The sequence below is a fragment of the Tachyglossus aculeatus genome, chromosome 21 (assembly GCF_015852505.1).
Source record: "Tachyglossus aculeatus isolate mTacAcu1 chromosome 21, mTacAcu1.pri, whole genome shotgun sequence".
NCBI classification, from domain to species: Eukaryota; Metazoa; Chordata; class Mammalia; order Monotremata; family Tachyglossidae; genus Tachyglossus; species Tachyglossus aculeatus.
In genome coordinates, this window is record NC_052086.1 from 52,259,565 (window position 1) to 52,279,091 (window position 19,527).

Below are 19,527 nucleotides of genomic sequence, written 5' to 3' on the forward strand. Positions count from 1 at the left end.
TAAATGCTCTCATCGTTAAAGTGGCCCAGTTTGCCCCCGAAACGATCCAGCCAACAGAGACAATGGAAGAAGGGTCACTAAAGTTTAAGTGTCTGCTGGAATGAAATGCCTAGACACCTGGGGAAAGGTGCAGTGCACTGTGATTATGTAGGCCAAGGAAACTTGAAGATCCCTAGTTAAACAATCAATAAATGATACTTATTGAGAGCTTACTGTATGAAAAGCACTGTACTGAGCACTAAGATGAGTTCAGTAGAAAAGAATAGGTATAGACAATCTCTGCCTACAAGGAGCTTACAAACCAGAGCAGAGGGAAAGACGGACATTACAGTAAGTTACAGATGGGTATGTACATCCATCAGTGGTACTTACTGAGTGCTTACTGGGTCCAGAGCACTGTACTACGTGCTTGGGAGAGTACTACAGAGTTGGTAGAGATGTTCCCTGCCCACATTGAGCTTACCGTCTAGAGAGGGAGACAGACATTAATATAAATATAGTATGGCTGTATAAAGAAATTACAAAATATATACATAGGTCACGGATATGTACAAAAGTGCTGTGAAGCCGGAGGCGGGCGGTGACTATCAAGGTGCTGAAGGGGAGCAGACCCAAGTGGATAGGTGTTGCAGAAGGGAGGGTTTAGGCAGGAAAGTCAGGGCGTAGTTGGCAAAGGTCTCTTTGGAGGAGATGTGGTCTTAGGTCTTTGAAGATGGGCGTAGTGGTGGTCTATTGGTGGCCTAAGGGGTGATGGAATGTGATTTATTGGACCATTCAATGAAATGGACTTTTGAAAGATGCAAGTTTTGAGTTGCTCTATTTCCTTTCCTCCCCGCAGCTCAGGGGATGTGAAGTGTCTAATAAATTGCTCAGAAGGGAGGGTTGAAAACATTGGAAGGTCAATATATCTCCAGAGTCTGTTGGAGGAATAAAATGGTGAGCTTTGGCTGACCATAACTGTGGACTTCTTTATTCTTGCCAAGGCTGATGGATTTATGTTTTTGATTTTACAGATGGAATCAAGCTCACAAGTCTTCAGGAACTAACTTTCAGGGCCTTCCATCAAAAATAGACTCTCTGAAAGAAGAAATGGATGAAGCTGCTAACAAAGTAGAACAATGCAAGGTATGGGGACTTCTCTTGAGAGAATTTCTCTGGAGAGGCTTGTTCTTGGGTATCTGTAACTGCAAGATCAGTCTATTTTTTGTTTAATATGAAGCTGTTTAAAGGTTCAGAATTTTTGACGCTGAAAGGACTACCATCTTGATGAATTAATGTGGAAATTTTAAGATTCTTTACTTGAAAAATCAGATCCGTTTCATCATTACCCACCAGCATCTAAGAATAGCCCATTTGGCTGAAATGTCACATTTTTCCGTGGTGGACCGTGTTACAGTGTGCTATTTCCTCCCTTCCCCTTCTGCTTCCATTTTAATGCAGCTGGTCTAATTTCCAAATTGTGTAGCCCCAGGAGGGTTTCAAACCGATCGTGGAGTGCTGTTTCCCCAGGCAGTAACCCTTGTTAACAGCCCTGTACTGAGGACAGACATTGTGTTTTTTTGATTAGGACATCCCCTTACTCAGGTTATGCTTTGGGGATTTTTGTTACCCACTTGGTGGATGCTAAGTAAATATTTACTGATAGAAGTTTTTAGACTCTGTAGAACCTGATTGCACAGGGTGAAGCCTAGGATTCCATCACAGGTAATTACTGGTAGCTACATTTGCCACTTATGTTTCTAGTGGAGGTTGCTTAATGGGCAAAATTGGATGGGCTTCCTTATTTTGAAGAGGGAAGCAGATCTCAGGGGCTGAAATGGCTTGTCAACTGTTCTGTGACAAAGCAGAATTAAAATAAGAGATCAAAATCATGTCTCTTCATTTAGGTCTAATTTTCTCCCACGTGTGTGTGGCTTTTTTTAAAAAAAAAACTTTTGAAAATGATCTTTCTTCCTTATCACCAGGATCAACTTGCCGCAGACATGTATAACTTTGTAGCCAAAGAGGGAGAGTATGCCAGATACTTTGTTATGGTAAGTAGTGTTTTCTCATGACGACTTGTGTAAAAGTTACCTGAATTTTGGTAATCCTCATAACATTTTGTCTCTTTCAAACAAAAATGGTTTCGTATGCTAAGCCATTTTATTTTATGTGTGTCATCAGAAGCTAACATTTCTTTTGTTTTAAAATGTGGGTTCTGTTCTCAGTTATTAGAAGCCCAAGCAGATTACCATAGAAAGGCATTAGCAGTCTTAGAAAAGGCCCTCCCTGAAATTCAAGGTCATCAAGGTAATGTAACTTGTGCTCTGGCTGATATCTTCTCCTTGCCTTCGCCACCTCTGCAATATTTTTCTTTACCTTGACTCTTGCATGCGGTCCCTTTTTTGAAGCTCCCTCCAGTTTTAATGCAGTTACATTCCTCAACATACTTTCATCTCTTGCTGCTGCATTCTCTTTTCTTCCAAGTCAATATTAACCTACTAATGTAGTATTTTCCCTGGAACCCACAAGTGAAGAGAAAAGCTCACCCGTTTTTGAATGATTCTAGAATACCCCAGCTTCTACATAAGGTATCTAGACCCCTCTGCCCCATCATTGAATTATCCTTCCCAATATTAGATATTTGTGTCACAGTGTCCAGTTTCAGGACCGTGGATTCCATTCTGGTATTCTGGGACATTTAAAAGTGCTCTCCAAATCAATTCGCACTTCTTCTGGAATACCTGCGTGTCTCCACACAAATCCCAACTCCCAGTATGTGTCCTAAAGCTGAATTCTTGCTTCAGATCCTAGAGGTGATAAAGATGTGTGCCAAAGCAGAAAGGAAGTGCAATTCTGACCTGGAGAGCTGCTTTTGAGTGATAAATCCAAAGCTCCTTCCTATCCTCTCTGCCCCCCAGGCAGAATGCTGACTCCTCTTAACCATGAAAGAGGTTAAGATAAACTGTTGGTCTGAATTTGCTTCACTTAAGACAGTGGTGCAGGCTTGGTTTTCCAAGTTAATATTTCTGTCTTATAACCATGTCTTGCCTAACTGAAATGGAAAGTCCGGGTGTTGGTTTAATGGTCCCCACTGGTTTAGCCTGTCTTCTGTCAGTGTTATCCACCTCCCAAAAGATGTGGCATCAAAAAATGGACAACATCTCTGGCACATAGCAGATATGTTAGCAGCTGGCTAAACTAATCACATCCATATCATTACTGAGATGACATTCCTTTCTCTGTTCACATATCGCCCTCGTGATCCTGTTTGAAAGGGAGCTGACTCTTCATTATGCCAAAATATATTAGAGCATCTTCAAGCCATAGTCAATATAAGTTCTGTTTTGGCCAACAGTAATAGTCCCCTGTTAGTGGGATGGGCTCAGGATATTTAGGGTGAGGCAGAACTTAACATTATTTTTCACTCCAAGATAAACAGTATTTCTAATACCATTTTATGTATGTAGAATGTCCTCCATCTGTCACCATATTTTTCAGTTCATCTTTTTTTTTTTGGTCATTTAAAGCCAAATATAAATGAGGGGCAGAATTGGTGTAGAGACCTTAAAGTGTTTGGAACCCATCTACCACATTTTTCCATATGTCATGTTTACACTGGTACTCTAAAGACTGAGCAGTCAGTGTTATTTTAGGGCTTACTGTATGCAGAGCATTGTACTAAGCACTTGGGAGCGTACAGTAAATTGGTAGACAAGATCGCCACCCTCAGTGAGCTTGCAATCTAGAGGATGATACACTTGGGAGAATCAGTAGCCTAAATGATTTCAGAATTAATGATTTGATTACAATCTTTAGTTTTAACAATCACAGAACAGGTCATATGATCAGCCCAATTATTTTAGGTTATGAATCTGTGGGCAAGTGCTAAATTTGCAAAGCTAAAATAAACACTTGATCTGTGAAAATATCAGCAATATTGTTAAATCAAAAGATTGCTATTGCACAGGTTCCTCAAAATATAATTAAATGCTGAGTGTAGATGAAAATATGTATATTATGAATTAGAAAAGCAGCATGGCCTAGTTGATAGAGTACCGGCTTGGAAGTCAGAGGACCCGGGTTCTAATTCCGGCTCCACCACTTATCTGCCAAGTGACCTTGGGCAAGTCACTTCACTTCTCTGGGCCTCAGTTACCTCATCTGTAAAATAGGCATTGAGGTTATGAGCCCCATGTGGTACATGGACTGTGTCCAACCTGATTATCTCATATCTATCCCAGCGCTTAGTACGGTGTCTGGCAGATAGTAAAGCACTTAACAAATACCATTTAAAAAAAATTCTGAATATTTCCAGATTAATACCTAAACCCTTGTCTTACCCTTTTAATTGTCCCTGCTCTATTGTGATAAGATGGCCTTAATTATCCTCCACCCAAATTTTTGACAGCTTAACTTTCTGAAATTTCATTCTGGGGCCGTGGGTGGTAGATTTGGTTACTATGCAAATTGTTGGTTGTCTCACTAAGTGGTTTGCTGCTGTAGACAAATGGGCAGAAAAACCAGCCTTTGGGACACCATTGGAAGAGCATCTGAAGCGCAGTTCTCGTGAAATTGCACTCCCCATCGAAGCCTGTGTAATGCTGCTTTTAGAAACTGGCATGAGAGAGGAGGTAGGTGACATCAGTAATGTTACATAACATATACTTGTCTTTGTTGGTAGGATCTATTTTTCCTAGTAAAGCGATCGAAGTGGGACATGACAGATAGTAAAAAAAAAAAAAAATTCCAATTGTTTTTAGTCTTCCTGTCAACTCCCAAAATGCACTGTGCATGCTGAAAGACATAAAGAAATGGTTGATTTAACCTCGTGCTCTGAGACCTGCACCTCAAATTTCAGAAAAACAGTGTGTGTGTTTGTGTGTAAGGGGGGAGAAGGCCTCAGGCCCTGCTACTCTCACCGTTAGGAGCTAAGGATCCTGTGTGAGAGGGATGTGGAGGCATTGCTACTTTCGGGGGAAGAATTTGCTAATGTTTTAAAGGAGGGGCTGCTTCAAGATCTTTTGGGCTGGGGTGGGAGGTCTGGGGTGAAGGTTACAGTAACAAGAGTCCTAGGTATGATGGACTCAAATGGAGCCCCTGGAGAGTAGGGCATTTCCTGTGTAGGGAGTTTGATCTGGGGAGGGGAAGAAATGTCAGGCATGCGTATTATGGGGGGGGCCTGTGGGAATAATGTGGAGGTAACCATGGCGGGACATTATCCTGTGGTGGATGGATACTGATGTCCACTGGTCACTGTTGCTCTTCTAAACCACCAGTTTTGTGCCGAGAGTGTGCTTGACATTCTGGAACACCTAGATTAGGGCCCCTCCGCAAGGGTGACATTGGAGAGTCCCTTTTCTTCTCGACCAGAGTCATCCCTCTTGCTTTTGTTTGAGGAACAGTACCCACCAGGGAAGCAGGTGATCATGGAGGATTTAAAGTAGAAAGACAGCCAGAATGAGAGGTTGGGATCCCTTCAGTATCCCAGAATGAAGCCAAGAGGCCCAAGGGATTTGGGCAGAGGGGGATGGCGGGGGGCACACATCTGGGGGCTCCCACTTCCATTCTCACTCGCCTTCCTGTCCTGACAGCCCATAGGAGTCATTTGTTAAGAGGACTGTAGCCTTTAGGTGGCTTTAAAGGGGGTAAGAGAGGGCAATGTACCAACTAACTCTTTTGCATATATTCAATCCTTCTAAAGGATTCATGTATAAACCTTGGCACTTGCCTCTGTTAGCTTAGGTAAAGCTAGAGATTCTCTGGAGCATAGTGTAATTGTGAGCTCTCACTTTGGGGAAGTGGGGGGCTGAAGGAAATCTCTTACATTAATGATGATGATGAAAGCACATAGAGACTTCTCCTTGAGGATGTCTGGTTTTGTAGCCTCCTTTTTAAAAATCCAGTAATGCCTCTATTTTTAAAAGACCCCTCATCGGCTGTTTATTTTCTCAGTGACATCATTAACAATGCCTGAAGTACTGAAAATCATTCTGAAAAGAGGAAGACAGTTGTTTTTGCAATGGGGCCCCAGTACTGGAAATTGCTACAGAGTTGAAAATTCATTATTCATACAGAATGATCTTTAATTGGTGTCTCATTTAGGGCTTGTTCCGTATTGGAGCCGGAGCCTCCAAGCTGAAAAAACTGAAGGCTGCCTTGGACTGTTCAACTTCCCAACTGGATGAATTTTATTCAGATCCTCATGCTGTTGCAGGTAAAATATAAAAAGCCGGAATTTTGGGGCAGGGACCGGGGAAAGTGCCGAAACTGTTGTACTCTCACAAGCGCTTAATATAGTGCTCTGCACACTGTAAGCGCTCAATAAATATGGTTGTTGTCTTCAGATAATCTGGAATTGTCTGGGAAACCAGCATGAGGGGAGAAGAAATTCCTCAAAATTACAATGTAGTTAGTTCCGGAAGCATAAGTTGGAAACACTTTTCTCCTAGAAATAGAGATGTCAGTGGGAGATTGGTTCAGTGCTCCAGCACTTAGAACAGTGCTTCACACATAGTAAGCACTGAACAATTGCCATCATTATTAAAGCCAGATACTCTATTTTTCTCAACATTATCCAGAATTTTGTCTTCAGCCAGTTATAGGTGACTCATAGAGCAAATGAATGTGTTCACATTGAGTCACGGAGTTCCACAGTAGGGCAGCTGACTTCATTCATTGTAAGTGATATGGATGGGTTCCCCGCCCCCTCCATGACTCTGCCTGTGGGAAATTCTACCCTCAGCCTCTCCTGCTTCCCTGCCCACTAGACAGTAAGCAAAATAATTGTAAATGTAAACCCTACTTCAGATTTGCCAAACTAGCCTTAATCATGACAGTAACTCTAAGTGCCTTTCATAGTAACATGAAGCATTTGCCAAGGACTACCTGTAATGTTAGCTAAGCAGGAAGCTTAGAGGCAAGACAGCACTTCCTTACATTTATCTCTTCATAATCAAGGTGTTGGCTCTCCTGTGACTTTTGGCATTTATTGAACACCCTACTTTACCTCCCCAAATAAGAGGAATGGGAACCCGTACAGAAAAAAGTTTTGATTAAACTCACTTTGGGAAATACAGAACATCAGAGAACTAACGTGATTCCACATTTCAGTCAATTAAAAATGCCTAAGAAAAGGTGGATGCAGTTTCCATTTTAGATCCAAGGTAGACATAAAACTGAAGTAGAGCCTGGAAGGTCACGTTCAAGGAAAAGCTTGCCTGTAGTGTACACATTCTGACTACTTTTACTATGTACCAAAGCAGACCTTGCTCTTCTCTCTCTCTCTCTCTCTCTCTCTCTCTCTCTCTCTCTCTCTCTCTCTCTCTCTCTCTCTCTCTCTCTCTCCCCCCCCCCCCCCCCTTCCTCTCCCTCACTTCCCCTCTTCCTCTCTCCCCATTAAGTGTGGGGATAGAAGCTAATCAGATTGGACACAGTCCATGTCCCACTTGGGGCTCAGTATTAATCCTCATTTTACAGACAAGGAAACTGAGCCACGGAGAAGTTAAAGTGACTTGCCCAGGGTCACTTAGCAGACACGTGATGGAGTCTGTCAGCAGGTTCTTCTGACTTCACAGTTATGATGTCCTGCAGGGACCAGGGGGTGGGTCTCCCTTTGTGAAGTGGTCTATTTTGGATTTTGACTTTTTCCTCAAACTCTGACAGAGGTTCAAAGAAAACATGTTCAAGTAATTTGAATTAATTGCATGCTTCTAATACACAGTTGCCTGTTAAAGTCACATGATGTCATTTCAGGTGCCTTGAAGTCATATCTGCGGGAATTGCCTGAACCTTTAATGACCTTCAGTCTGTATGAGGAATGGACCCAGGTTGCAAGGTAAAATTGTAGAAAATCAAATCTTGGTAATTAGATGAAATAACTCATTTCTTCTAGTTTAGTTCATCCCTCCTAGATTAGTGTGATTAGCAGATAAGCTAAAATTAAAATTGTGTCTTTCCCCCCTCCATTATACAATCATGCAATTCTTGGTGTTTGCTAAATGTTCACTTGCTATGCTGGCTGAAATTGTGGTCCTGATGTCTATCCTGAGCTCTCCTACTAATAGCTCACCTCCTCCAGGAGGCCTTCCCAGACTGAGCCCCCTCCTTCCTCTCCCCCTCCCCATCCCCCCACCCTACCTCCTTCCCCTCCCCACAGCACCTGTATATATGTTTGTACAGTTTTATTACTCTATTTTACTTGTACATATTTACTATTCTATTTATTTTGTTAATGGCGTGCATCTAGCTTTACTTCTATTTATTCTGATGACTTGACACCTGTCTACATGTTTTGTTTTGTTGTCTGTCTCCCCCTTCTAGACTGAGCCCATTGTTGGGTAGGGACTGTCTCTATATGTTGCCAACTTGTACTTTCCAAGCACTTAGTACAGTGCTCTGCACATAGTAAGGGCTCAATAAATGTGATTGAATGAATGAATGAATCCTTCTGTTCTCTAGAGTTTTAAATAGAGCATTAAATGCAATAAAATTGGGATTAAATTAAATTTCAGAGAAAAATAGTGTAGAAACTAATTTCTTCTCCAAAGATCATTGGAAATGGAGCGGTGACCTACACACAAAAATAAAACTGTGGTTTTAAAAATAGCTATCTGGGTAAAGGTGGGAATTCATATGATTGACTTTCGTAAAGATAGACGTGAATACTAGTTTTGACCTAGTTTGTATCATTCTAATTGTTTTAAAAATAATTTGTTTCATTAGTGTGCAGGACCAGGACAAGAAACTTCAGGATTTGTGGAGAACCTGTCAAAAATTGCCAAAGCAAAACTTCACCAATTTTAGGTATGCAGCGGTATTTTTATTACTCCTTGCTATTCGCCAGTTGAGCCAATAATATGCTGATATATAGGCAGTAAGTGCTCTATCTTTCAGGAACCACAAAACAAAAACTCATAAAATCATTTATTTGTATAAATATGAATTTATATTTATATAATCCAGGAGTTATTTATATAATCCTAAATTTTGAACTCTAAAAATGTTGCAAGGTGTTAGGTCGGTGTTCTGAAGTTCTACTGAATGTATTTACATGAAGAGATTAATTCTCAATGTTTTAAAAATTTTAAGTGTGCACCTTGCACCAAAATTTGGAAATGAGTGCCTATACTATCTTGTGACTATAGTGTAATAATTTTATATGACATCTCGAATCTTTGGCATCTCTTCCATACAAGTTTATTTTCCATTTTAAGGTTGGTTTTTGTATCCTAAGCCAACCAACATTTGAGGTCTCCTCGGAACTGCGTAGCAGCTGGGAAGCTTTATTGGGGAGTATTAATGGAAAAATAGACTAATAAAATAATTCAGGTGCTGACACTAAATTTTGAGATCAATGTCTGTAGATTTTTCTCCACTTGGTAGAAATGTATTCCCTCAAAGTATCAAGTGCTGTCATTTTTTTCTTATTCTAAATTAGGAAGGATGTTCTAGAGGAATAATGATCCCTAATACGATAGCAATGTACAAGAGTAACCCTGTGAACAGAAAGTGGTGGTTAATGCAAGACTGTGACCATTGGTCCCCTTTTCATTTGACAGGTATTTAATCAAATTCTTAGCGAAGCTTGCACAAACCAGTGATGTTAATAAAATGACACCCAGCAACATTGCTATAGTATTAGGCCCAAATTTGTTATGGGCCAAGAATGAAGGGTAAGTAGTGTGTTACCTTCCCCAACACCCCCCACAAAATCAGTTTTATCTTTTTCCCTGCAAAAAAAAATGGTTAGGAAGGATTCTTTATCTCGAGTTCAAAGTATGGTAAAGGTTATCTCAAAGTTGTCTAGATTCAGGGGAGAGAAGAATCAGTTGAAAGACAAGTAGAATTCCACAGATGCCTGTGCTCAATTTTATGAAACTTTCTCGGAAAAAGAGTAAAGTTCAGTGACATCGAGAAAACAAATTTTTCCATTTCAAAACATGATGATCTTTAAAATAGACATGGTTTGGGAAACGGGTGCATTTAAGGTCATTGATGGGGGCGTTGCTGAAACTTGAGTTTGGAAATTGGAAATATAGTTATAAGTCCCATTTTACCTACGCCTCTGGTTCTGCTGGAGAGGAAGATTAACTAGAGTAGCCTTCCTAGCAAACCTGAATTTTGATTTCCTGCAGGTGAACAATGAAGCCCTTTTCACCGTATATCTCTCATTGGAATTTTATTCGTGTTGATTCCCTTCCTTATTTGAGAGCAAGCGAGGACAATATATAAACCATCCATTTTTTACACCATCCTATTTATAGCAAGGGAGCATTGTAATGGCTGTGCAAACCTATTTATAGCAAGGGACAATAGTGTCCGGGTTTGCCGCAGCTTGGACCCTTATATTGCCCCATGCTGCAAAAGGAGAAGACATCTAGGGTAACGTATCTCAGCTTTAGTTCTTCAGTTTGTGGGCAGTCAGTATCATTCAGTTGATGAGCAGCCAGTTTAATCATTGGAGAAACTGGAAAGTTGACCAAAGGGCTGTCCTGACTGATCCTAACAGCAGCCCAGCCCCACCCCACTCCCATAAATTTCTCAATTCCCGCTCTTAACCTCTGTCATACTGCTGCATTGAGGTAAAAAATAGCCCTGGTAGTGCTGGGAAAGGAAGGGTATAAGTAGAACTGATAATCGGCTTGTATTCTCGGATCGGGGAGGGAGGGGGTGATATTTGGCCTTGGGAAGCTCCTCGGCCCTCCACTGCTTTTGAAATGGCCAATACATAGTCCAGTGCTTCTAGTGGAATAGGACTGCCATTCCCCTCCCTACTCTTCTCAGTCAGAAAGGGGAGGAAACAGCTGAGAGACCAAAAATGAAGAACTGAAAACTATGTTTACAGGTTCACAGTAAGCCTTGGACTGTTGATAGTCATTCATTCATTCATATTTGTTGAGCACTTACTGTGTGCAGAGCACTGTACTAAGCACTCGGGAAGTACAAGTTGGCAACATATAGAGACGGTCCCTACCCAACAGCGGGCTCACAGACTAGAAGTGGGAGGTCCCGCCACATTAAAGAGAACAGCAGTTAACCCACCAGCAAACAAATTGCATTCCTCTTCCTTTAGTACAGCACACAGAGCTTTACCTAAATATTTGGGCTATGAGATTCCTGCGTGGTCTGAGGTGGTATGAGGAGGATGAGAAATCTGGGACAGTCAACTCAAGGGTTGGAGGATTAATAGCATTTGAGCCCCCCTGGAGGCTCTGTACTAGGGAAGTACTAAACAAGCGAGTGACACATTCCCTGCCCACAAGGAGCTTTCAGTCCAATAGGGAAGACAGACTGAAAATATCAATAAAGAGTCATCAAAGTAGATAAGTGAATAAACATGTATGCGTGTTTGTGAGTGTGTATTCCCTGAGGGTGCGTAAGGAAGTGCCAGAGATAGCTTAGTATGACTGCGTGACTTAGGATTTGGAGGAATTAATCAGGGAAGACATGTTGGAGGAGGAGGATGACTGCTGTCACAGATTCCCCAACACCTCTCCCCCACTTGGGTGAATGGGAAGGACGTTCCTTCAGATGCCGTCTGGTGGGTTTAAAAACTTCAAATGCAGCAGTAAACCAAAACTGCTCAGGGGTCTTTATTTCAAGAAGCTCTTTAGCCAAAACACCTAATGCCATGAACTTCCTTTTCAGAACTCTTGCTGAAATGGCTGCAGCAACCTCAGTCCACGTGGTAGCAGTTATTGAACCAATAATTCAACACGCATCTTGGTTCTTTCCTGAAGGTAACCGTTTTCAGCAGAGAAAGATATCCAAACCCCAGCCCAGTATATTTCCTCAGGAGACAGGAGAGTTGGCTTTTTCAAAGCCACTTCTATTATTGGAATTCCAGGAAACTGTAGTTGCAGTAAGTGAAGATGCGCTCCTGTGGCTAGAAACCATTAACACATTACTTGATTTGTCTTCTTACAGAGGTGGATTTTAACGTTTCAGGAGCATTTGTGCTTCCTCCCAGTAATTCTAATCATTTGGCCCACACTGGAAATGACTATGACTCAGGGACTCTTGAGCGGAAGAGACCTGCAAGTATGGCTATAATGGAGGGAGACTTGCTCAAGAAGGAGAGGTATGTTTGGAGCTTTTTTTTTTTTTTTTAAGCTAGGGATAGACTCCTTTGGTGAACATTGATAAAATCCTGGTCTCTTTAAAAATAAATAAAAGGATTCAGGGGAAAATTTTTATGAAGGTATTTTAGGCCAGCTCCACATTTCAGCCTTGCATATAGTTTTGAAACTCGTTAGATCCACAAAAGTTCTGTGTGCGTCTCAAGAATTTCCTTTGCCCAACCACATTCTTTTATGCACCTTCTTCCCTCTCTTAGCTAGTCCCAACTCCTGCTCCTGCTCTCAGGTCTGTGTCACTGTTGGCCTCCAACAAGTACACTCAGTGCTTGTTGCCTTATAAACCCAGACAGTAAGATGAGAGCAGAAAGGCAGTAGAAAAATCAAGGCATTGGATAATACATTTTTGTTTTCAGCCCACTGTCTGGATTCCGTTAGACCCTGCCCCGATTTCTTTTTGGTCCTAGACCAGGGTGTATTTTCATGGTTTCCTTAGTGATTTATCTCCCCTCATATTGCAGCTTGAGGAAGGTTCCAAGGTAAAGTACTGGCATTTCCTTGAAGTTACACTCCGTGCATGGTGAAAAGCTAGCAGAGTCACATATTAGACATCAGATTCCTAGGTTGTAAACGGGGTTTGGCAAACAACCACTTTTAAAAATACAATAAAAGATACACATTTTTAAGAGACATTTGATATGTACTTTAATGTATTTGAAACTATTTAAGGTTTCTGTTAAAAGCCGTGGACTGAAGGAAGTTTTGCTTTCTGGTGCCTTCATGACGGACTTCTGATTTGACAATGGTACATGACATACCATGATGGACACACCCTAACAATTTAAATCAACTCTGCTCTAGTTGATTCCATGCAGTAATTTTTAACCTGTAGCACATAGCTCATTTGGTCAGTTATCATTCATATTGTGTGTCTTCAAGTGATGTGTTGTTTTCTGTAACAAAATGTTAAGGGAAGATACCTTATATATATATATATCTAAATCTTGAGATATAGATATATGTGTATATTTTTAACTATGGTTAGACAAAATGAAGTGGTGTATACCCTAGTGACACCCCTGGGATGCTTAATAGTGCTCATGCTCTCTCTGTCTCTCAGAGATCAGCTCGTTGCCGTAAATACTGGCAATGCCGAGTCGTCAGGAGAGGAGGAAGCAGTTTAAACTTGATAGACTTTCCTCATGTGGATTGTAATCATCTCTAGGTTGCTAAAAGCGGTTTTGTTTTAAAACAAATTAGCCCTTATTTGTGCTAAATACAGTTGCAGAAAGGTGATCCGTTTACCCATAGTTAAAGAAGATGCTCTTCCTTTCATTTTTTATGCTTAAAAAATAAGCATGCACATGTGTTTTTAGTGTTTATCATACGTTTAAAGCCATTTCTCCATAATCAGCAATGTGCTTGCAAGTGCATTGTGGTAGCACCAAAATTAGTGTTTCGAAATCTCAAGATCTAAACCTTGCACTCTTGGGCCAGTGATCATAGGTGTGTGTCAGACTATTGCAGGAACAGATCGCATTAAGGCGATAAAAATGACTTCAGGGCAAAATGAGGCCTGGCTGTTTGTCATCCACTTGTGTGTTGAAAATGGGAATGGTGACTAGTCAGTCTACTGGCTTTGGTTTACCCTCGTGGTTAAACCAAGTTCTGTTGCATGTTGTTCTTTAACCTAAATAGCATTTTGTGGCTGGGGGGTGCTTTCCTTGTTGCTTCAATGCATGCCGGACAACATAGGTCGTTGTCAATCAGTGGCATTTACTGAGCGCTTAGTGGGTGCAGAGCGCTGTCCTAAGCGCTGGAGCGCCGTACTTACTAAGCGTCCTCTGTGGGTTTTTAACAGAGTGCAGACCTCGGCCTCGGTAGCTTGCATGGTGTGTTTACTCTCTCTTCTTTCTGTAGCTTTGGTGTGAAGGTTATGGACTTCCAGGCAAACCGGAGATGTGGCACTATAAATAGAAAGCACACATCCCCTGCTTTCCAGCCACCACTTCCCCCCACGGAGGTGGGCACGCTGGTTCAGCCCGGGGCAGAGCCGCCCTCCCAGAGCTCTGGCTCCGAAACCGGCCCTGTAGGTGTTGCTTTTACCCCTTCTGCTGGCGCAACAGAGCATTTGCAAAGTCAAGGGAGTGATGATGTCAGGTAAGAAGACTGACTGGCTTCCCCGCTGGCAGTGGCTCACAAGACAGACTCAGGAATAGACTGGTATTTAACACTGTATTGCTGCCCCGGCCTCCCTCCCGCACCGCCTCGTTCATTCTTCTCCGGGATTTGTAAAGTTGCCCAGGTGATAGATCCCGTAGCCTCCCTGTGGTGAAGAGTGAAACCTTCTAGACTGCCTCTCTATAGGTTGCCAACTCGTACTTCCCAAGCGCTTAGTACAGTGCTCTGCGCACAGTAAGCGCTCAGTAAATACGATTGAATGAATTGAATGAAAATCCAAGAGTGCAGAGTTCTGGTGGAAATGACGCCAAAACGATTTGCCGCATTCAGTCCGATATCCGTTTGTTCCTGAGAGCAGTGAGCCATTAAGTCTGTGCAGTTCTGGAAGTCTCCTTTTCCTGTTTGTATAAACCGTCCAAGTTGATGTTTGCCTGTCGTTAGCACGGATTTTCACTTCAGCGAGAGAGCCAGGCATATTCGATCAAGCGCTTAGTACAGTGCTGCACTCAGTAAGCGCTCAAATACGACTGAGTGAATGAATGAATGATCGTGAAAACCAAACTTTTTTAGCACAGTTTAGTGTGAGCCACTTCATTTTGAAACACTCATCCATTCCATTTTTATGTCCCCAAGACTGAATTGGACTTCAGTATGAATTGTTAGCATTCTTTTGGGGGTCAGGTGTGCGGGGGAATTGTTCTTTTCTGTCACTTTATGAAATTCTATGACATTTTTCTAGGTAGATACAAAAGTAGGGTATATGTCTCTCCATTTGAGCATAGTATTTGGCATGGCTGCTGGACTAGATTCACTTTTGTTCCTGGAGGATGGATTTTGCCAAGGGAATGAGTACAGAGCTGGTTTTACCTTGGGATGAATCAGCTTTTCAGCTATTAGTGAGTTTGAATCCTACCCAACTTGTCCTTTAGCAAATATTATCATCCTAACCTGGTTTTAGTCCTCCTGCCCTCTAGACTGTAAACTCATTACAGGCAGGAAACGTGCCTGCTGATTCTGTTGCCTTGTACTCTCCCAAGCTCTTAATACTGTGCACTGCACATAAGTGCTTAGTAAATACGATTGGTAAGTGCTTCTATCATTCAGTTTTTATATCTAACAGTCTTATCAGTAGCTCAAGATAAATGAGACCACTAGAATAGTTTTGAGAGATACTGATAATTCATGGATAGAGGACTTATGAATGCTTAATACAGTACATTAGGTAATTCAGAATTTCCGGTTCCATAGGCAAAATAGAGCACTAGGCTTTTGGGACTCCCTAAAATATAACTGAAGTAGCTGCCTAAATATTCAATTTTATGTCTCTTTATGAAGAAAACCAGTCCATTTGGGCTGATTCCTATGCCAGAATATAAGAGCACATTATCATGTACTTCATTGTTTAAGTGGCTAAATACGTAAGCCGAATTTCCTAAATTTCAAATTAAGCAGGATGAAAAATCAAGAAACTGGCCATAAGACTAGCTGTTGAAGTGGATTTAGTACCTTTCCCTGCCCTTCTCTTGGCATAGTCCCTGCAATATCTAATCTGTTCTTAAGTTTCATATTCATACACTGAATTAGTGGTTTTGTGAATTTGGGAAATGGTACCTTTTGGAAATACTGGTTTTATTGCTGGAAGTTTGTTTTGGGTATAAAGCCCCCAGCTTCAATTTTGTTTAAAATGTAATTTGTTCGAAGATGTGTTAACGTGTTCGTGACTGTTACAGTGATGCCCTAATTGACTTTTATACCATAATGATCATTCAGGTAAGTATGCATTCCAGCTTTTTTTTGCTGTATTTTGTTAACGTTAGTGTAATGGCTAGTCTGATTCCATAAGCCTGCGAAGAGGTTGCTCTGAAGTTCCGGCAGCAGTCTGAACTCCATGATTAGATGGGTACAAGAGCGTTCTGAGTGTGCAGTTGGCCTCGACTTGATTTTAGGAAAGTCTTCAGTGGATGGGGCGGGGCGTGGGAGCGTACGTCGGCTCTGTCCTGCCGGAGCGTCCCAACCTGTTTGTTTCTTTTAGCCCTCCTAAGCCTAAGGAGGCTGCGGCTGCAACTACACCACCACCTTTGAGGAACGGTGGCCAAGTTACCACGGGGCAGAATCCACCCCAGCCAACCAGTGGCCCCAACCAGCTCTCCGTTGGAACGGCCCTGAATTCTGCCGGCCCCAGCCCTCACAGTGTGCGACGAGGTAGGAAGCACACTTCCATTTGTACTTTTGCTCAGTCTTAAAGAGTGCTTTCCCACTCGGATGGAAAACGGCGCTCAGGCGGACTAGCCCGTGGGAAGGAATGGAAGGGACTGGGAGAAAGGAGAAAAAAAATGAAAACGGGTGTTAGGGAAGGGAAGAAAGGTATGGAAAGCCTGGGGAGTTGGCCTACCACAGACTCAGTAGGTGGGGACATCCTCCGGGTTGTGGTCCCAGAGCCCTTAGATCATCCTTGCTTTCCCAGCAAAAAAAAAAAAATGGGGTTTTCCTTGGGTACTTGCCATTATATAGGAGACTCTGAACACCACTCCTGTCCCCCAGAGGCACCATGTGAATGCATGGAAAAGGGACGCACCCAGTCAGAAGGGGCTTCGTGGCATCAGCAAAAGCCATCACTGCCCAGAGAGTGGTTGTCTGCAGAGGGTGGTGGTAAAGGAGGGAGGTTGCCCTCTCTTCTGGAATTCCCAAAGGTTATAGTGTTTGTCTTAAAAGCTCAACCAGAAAAATAAGAATCGGCGTCTCCCATAGCGGAATTCATTTGTCTCAGTGCGTTCAGGGACAGAACAGTGGGGGCCGCAGTTCATCGTGATCTTTGCAGATGGTTTATGCAAGGGAAATTCAGGATGAAAGAATATTTATGGAAGACCAATCAGTGGTATTTGAGTGTTTACCTTGTGCAGAGCACTGTACTAAGCATTTGGAAGAATACGATCCAACGGAATTAACGGACTCATTCCCTGCCCGTAACAAGCTTTCAATCTAAAGGATGGTGTTTAGTTCATCACTTGTCCTTGTCCCAAGAAAAGGTGGAAATGATGCCCCTCCTGTGCAGCTTTGCCACTTTACATTTCCGTGCCGTCTTGAGTCCCTTGTTGGCTTGAAATACAGTTGGGCCGAAAAAATTGTCTAACCATGATTTTACATTTTCTCCCGTGAAAACGCCAACTTCAGACTCGCTACAGGACGTTATGGCGCAATACGGTAGCTGTTCTGTTCGGGAGGGCTTGCGGGTGGAGGGCTCTGACTCGCTTTCTCTGAGTTTTGGTGGTGGTCTTTGAGGTTCAGGAAATGCAAACTAGAAAATGAAGAGATGGGGAAGCTGAGTTGAGGACAAAAGTTTCTTTTTCCAGGAAATTTATAGGAGAAATTTTCAAAGGCCAGCGTTTGACCGAAAATGTCCGACTCACTGACTTGAGCGGGGAATTGTTAAATTGAAGGGTAGCAAATTCTTACCGGGAATCTCTTCTTCCCGTACAGCTGTTAAAAAGCCTGCTCCCGCCCCTCCAAAGCCGGCCAACCCACCCCCCGGGCAGCCTGGAAACCACGGTTCTTCTGCCGCATCTCATCAGCCCCCCACTATCTCTCCCAAGCCAGCCACGAGAAGTCCTTCTCCTCCTAGTCAACAGGCTACTCAAGGATCAGGCCAGACTCCTGCTGCTTCCCAGATTTCCGCTCCCAGGAGATACTCCAGCAGCCTGTCTCCCATCCAAGCACCTAACCACCCTCCCCCACAGCCTCCCACTCAGGCTACTCCTCCATTGCAGACCAAGCTAAGTAGTCAGGCCCCTTCTCACCCGGTAGCTCCCACCAGCAAGCACAGCCCTGAGCAACCTTCTTGTACCCCTCCACAGACTCCAACTCCTCCCGGTACCCCGCCTCTGGGAAAACACAATCCCAGCTTTCAAGCACCACCTCAGCCCCAGGTGGCCAGTAACCCAGAGACTTCTCATCCCCAACACTCTCCTCCTCATACCGGTACATTGCCAAGACCCAAACCGGTCCCAAAGCCCCGGAACCGACCGAGCGTCCCCCCTCCTCCTCATCCCCCTGGATCCCACTCAGCCGGAGATGGCGGTCTCGCAAACCCAACTCAGACATCTTCCAAAATCGTCACCGGTAAGTTGAAAACCAGCGTCAGGTCCTGTCCTCCTGGCGACCTCTGTTTGAGAGTGGCTCCCATAAGTTAGGCTTGAATTTGCTCAGTTTTGTGGGTCAAGAATGTCTTATACTTATCTGCATGGGAGACTGGCTTTGAGCACATGTGGAAGGTAGCATACGGCAGAATCCTGAAATTCAGCTATTCGTGCCTTGATTTCTCCCGATTAACATGCTTGATTGCATTGCAAGAGTGAAATATTTTAACTGAAAGAGGGGAATCTTCGGGCTGTCTCTTTGGCATATTAAATGTAGATTCTTCTACCTTGGAAGTAAAATCCTGTCATCACGCTGACCATGTTGGCATCTAAAAACTTTAGAGGTAAAGTCAAAAGATAAATGTGTTCTTATCATTTTAAGTGGAAACGCATTTTGAAGTGGTCCAATCAATTGATTGTATGTTTTGAGCACCTACTATGTGCAGAGCTCTGTACTGAGCATTTGGGAGACTACAGTAAAACCGACTTGGTAGACATGTTCCCTGCCCACAGGGAGCTTACAATCTAGCAGGGGAGTCAGGCATTAATATAAATGTTATGGGTAAGTATGTAAGTGCCGTGGAGCTGAGGGAGGGGGTGAATAAAGGGTGCCTCATGCTTGAGTGTACCCAAAAGGCAGAGAGGTTTGCTGTTATGAAAATGTAAGTACATTTTGATATTCAGCCAATTATACTGCTTTTGTGTCCTCCTCAAGCTCATGCCCGTGTAAAATATGTTGTCAGTATGGGCCCATAGTGGTTTTGAAGCATCTGCCAATGCCAGAAGGAAAGTAGGCCCCATACTTCTTGCAAACTTTTTTTTATATCTATGTCGGGTGTGTATTAGTGGGAAGAAAGCGCCTGCAGGATCCGTTCTAGGTGTACATATGCTCTTTGAAGGTGGCAAAAAGCCACCTTAGACTTGCATGTTGAAACCCCTTTGACAAATAAAGGGCTTGTCTCAAGACAGAAAGCTGGAGTCATGTAGAGCGAGCATTTGAAATGCAGTCTTACTTGGTCCTTCCAAAAAGACCCTCGTAGCTTTATTCTATTCAAAACTGACCAATTAATTTTAAACACTACTAACCTGAGGCACAGGTTTTCTTAGATAATATACAAATACTTCACCAATAATGTTCATAGACTACCTTGCCATAA

General features: G+C 42.8%; 1 protein-coding gene across 4 annotated transcripts in view; it reads left to right on the forward strand.

Annotated features, from left to right (window-relative positions):
- The window catches only part of ARHGAP17 (Rho GTPase activating protein 17), a 49,747-nt gene that overhangs the window by 23,323 nt on the left and 6,897 nt on the right, over positions 1–19,527 (forward strand). For 3 of the 4 annotated variants that reach the window (XM_038763716.1, XM_038763718.1, XM_038763717.1), the window contains exons 6-18: positions 1,014–1,125; positions 1,965–2,033; positions 2,208–2,289; positions 4,486–4,613; positions 6,085–6,196; positions 7,735–7,816; positions 8,704–8,784; positions 9,540–9,653; positions 11,629–11,720; positions 11,908–12,061; positions 13,977–14,216; positions 16,270–16,439; positions 17,715–18,353. In XM_038763716.1, the coding sequence (XP_038619644.1) occupies positions 1,014–1,125; positions 1,965–2,033; positions 2,208–2,289; positions 4,486–4,613; positions 6,085–6,196; positions 7,735–7,816; positions 8,704–8,784; positions 9,540–9,653; positions 11,629–11,720; positions 11,908–12,061; positions 13,977–14,216; positions 16,270–16,439; positions 17,715–18,353 (2,075 nt within the window). The remainder of the gene's footprint in view (positions 1–1,013; positions 1,126–1,964; positions 2,034–2,207; positions 2,290–4,485; positions 4,614–6,084; positions 6,197–7,734; positions 7,817–8,703; positions 8,785–9,539; positions 9,654–11,628; positions 11,721–11,907; positions 12,062–13,976; positions 14,217–16,269; positions 16,440–17,714; positions 18,354–19,527) is intronic. The other variant, XM_038763719.1, reaches the window with a different exon arrangement.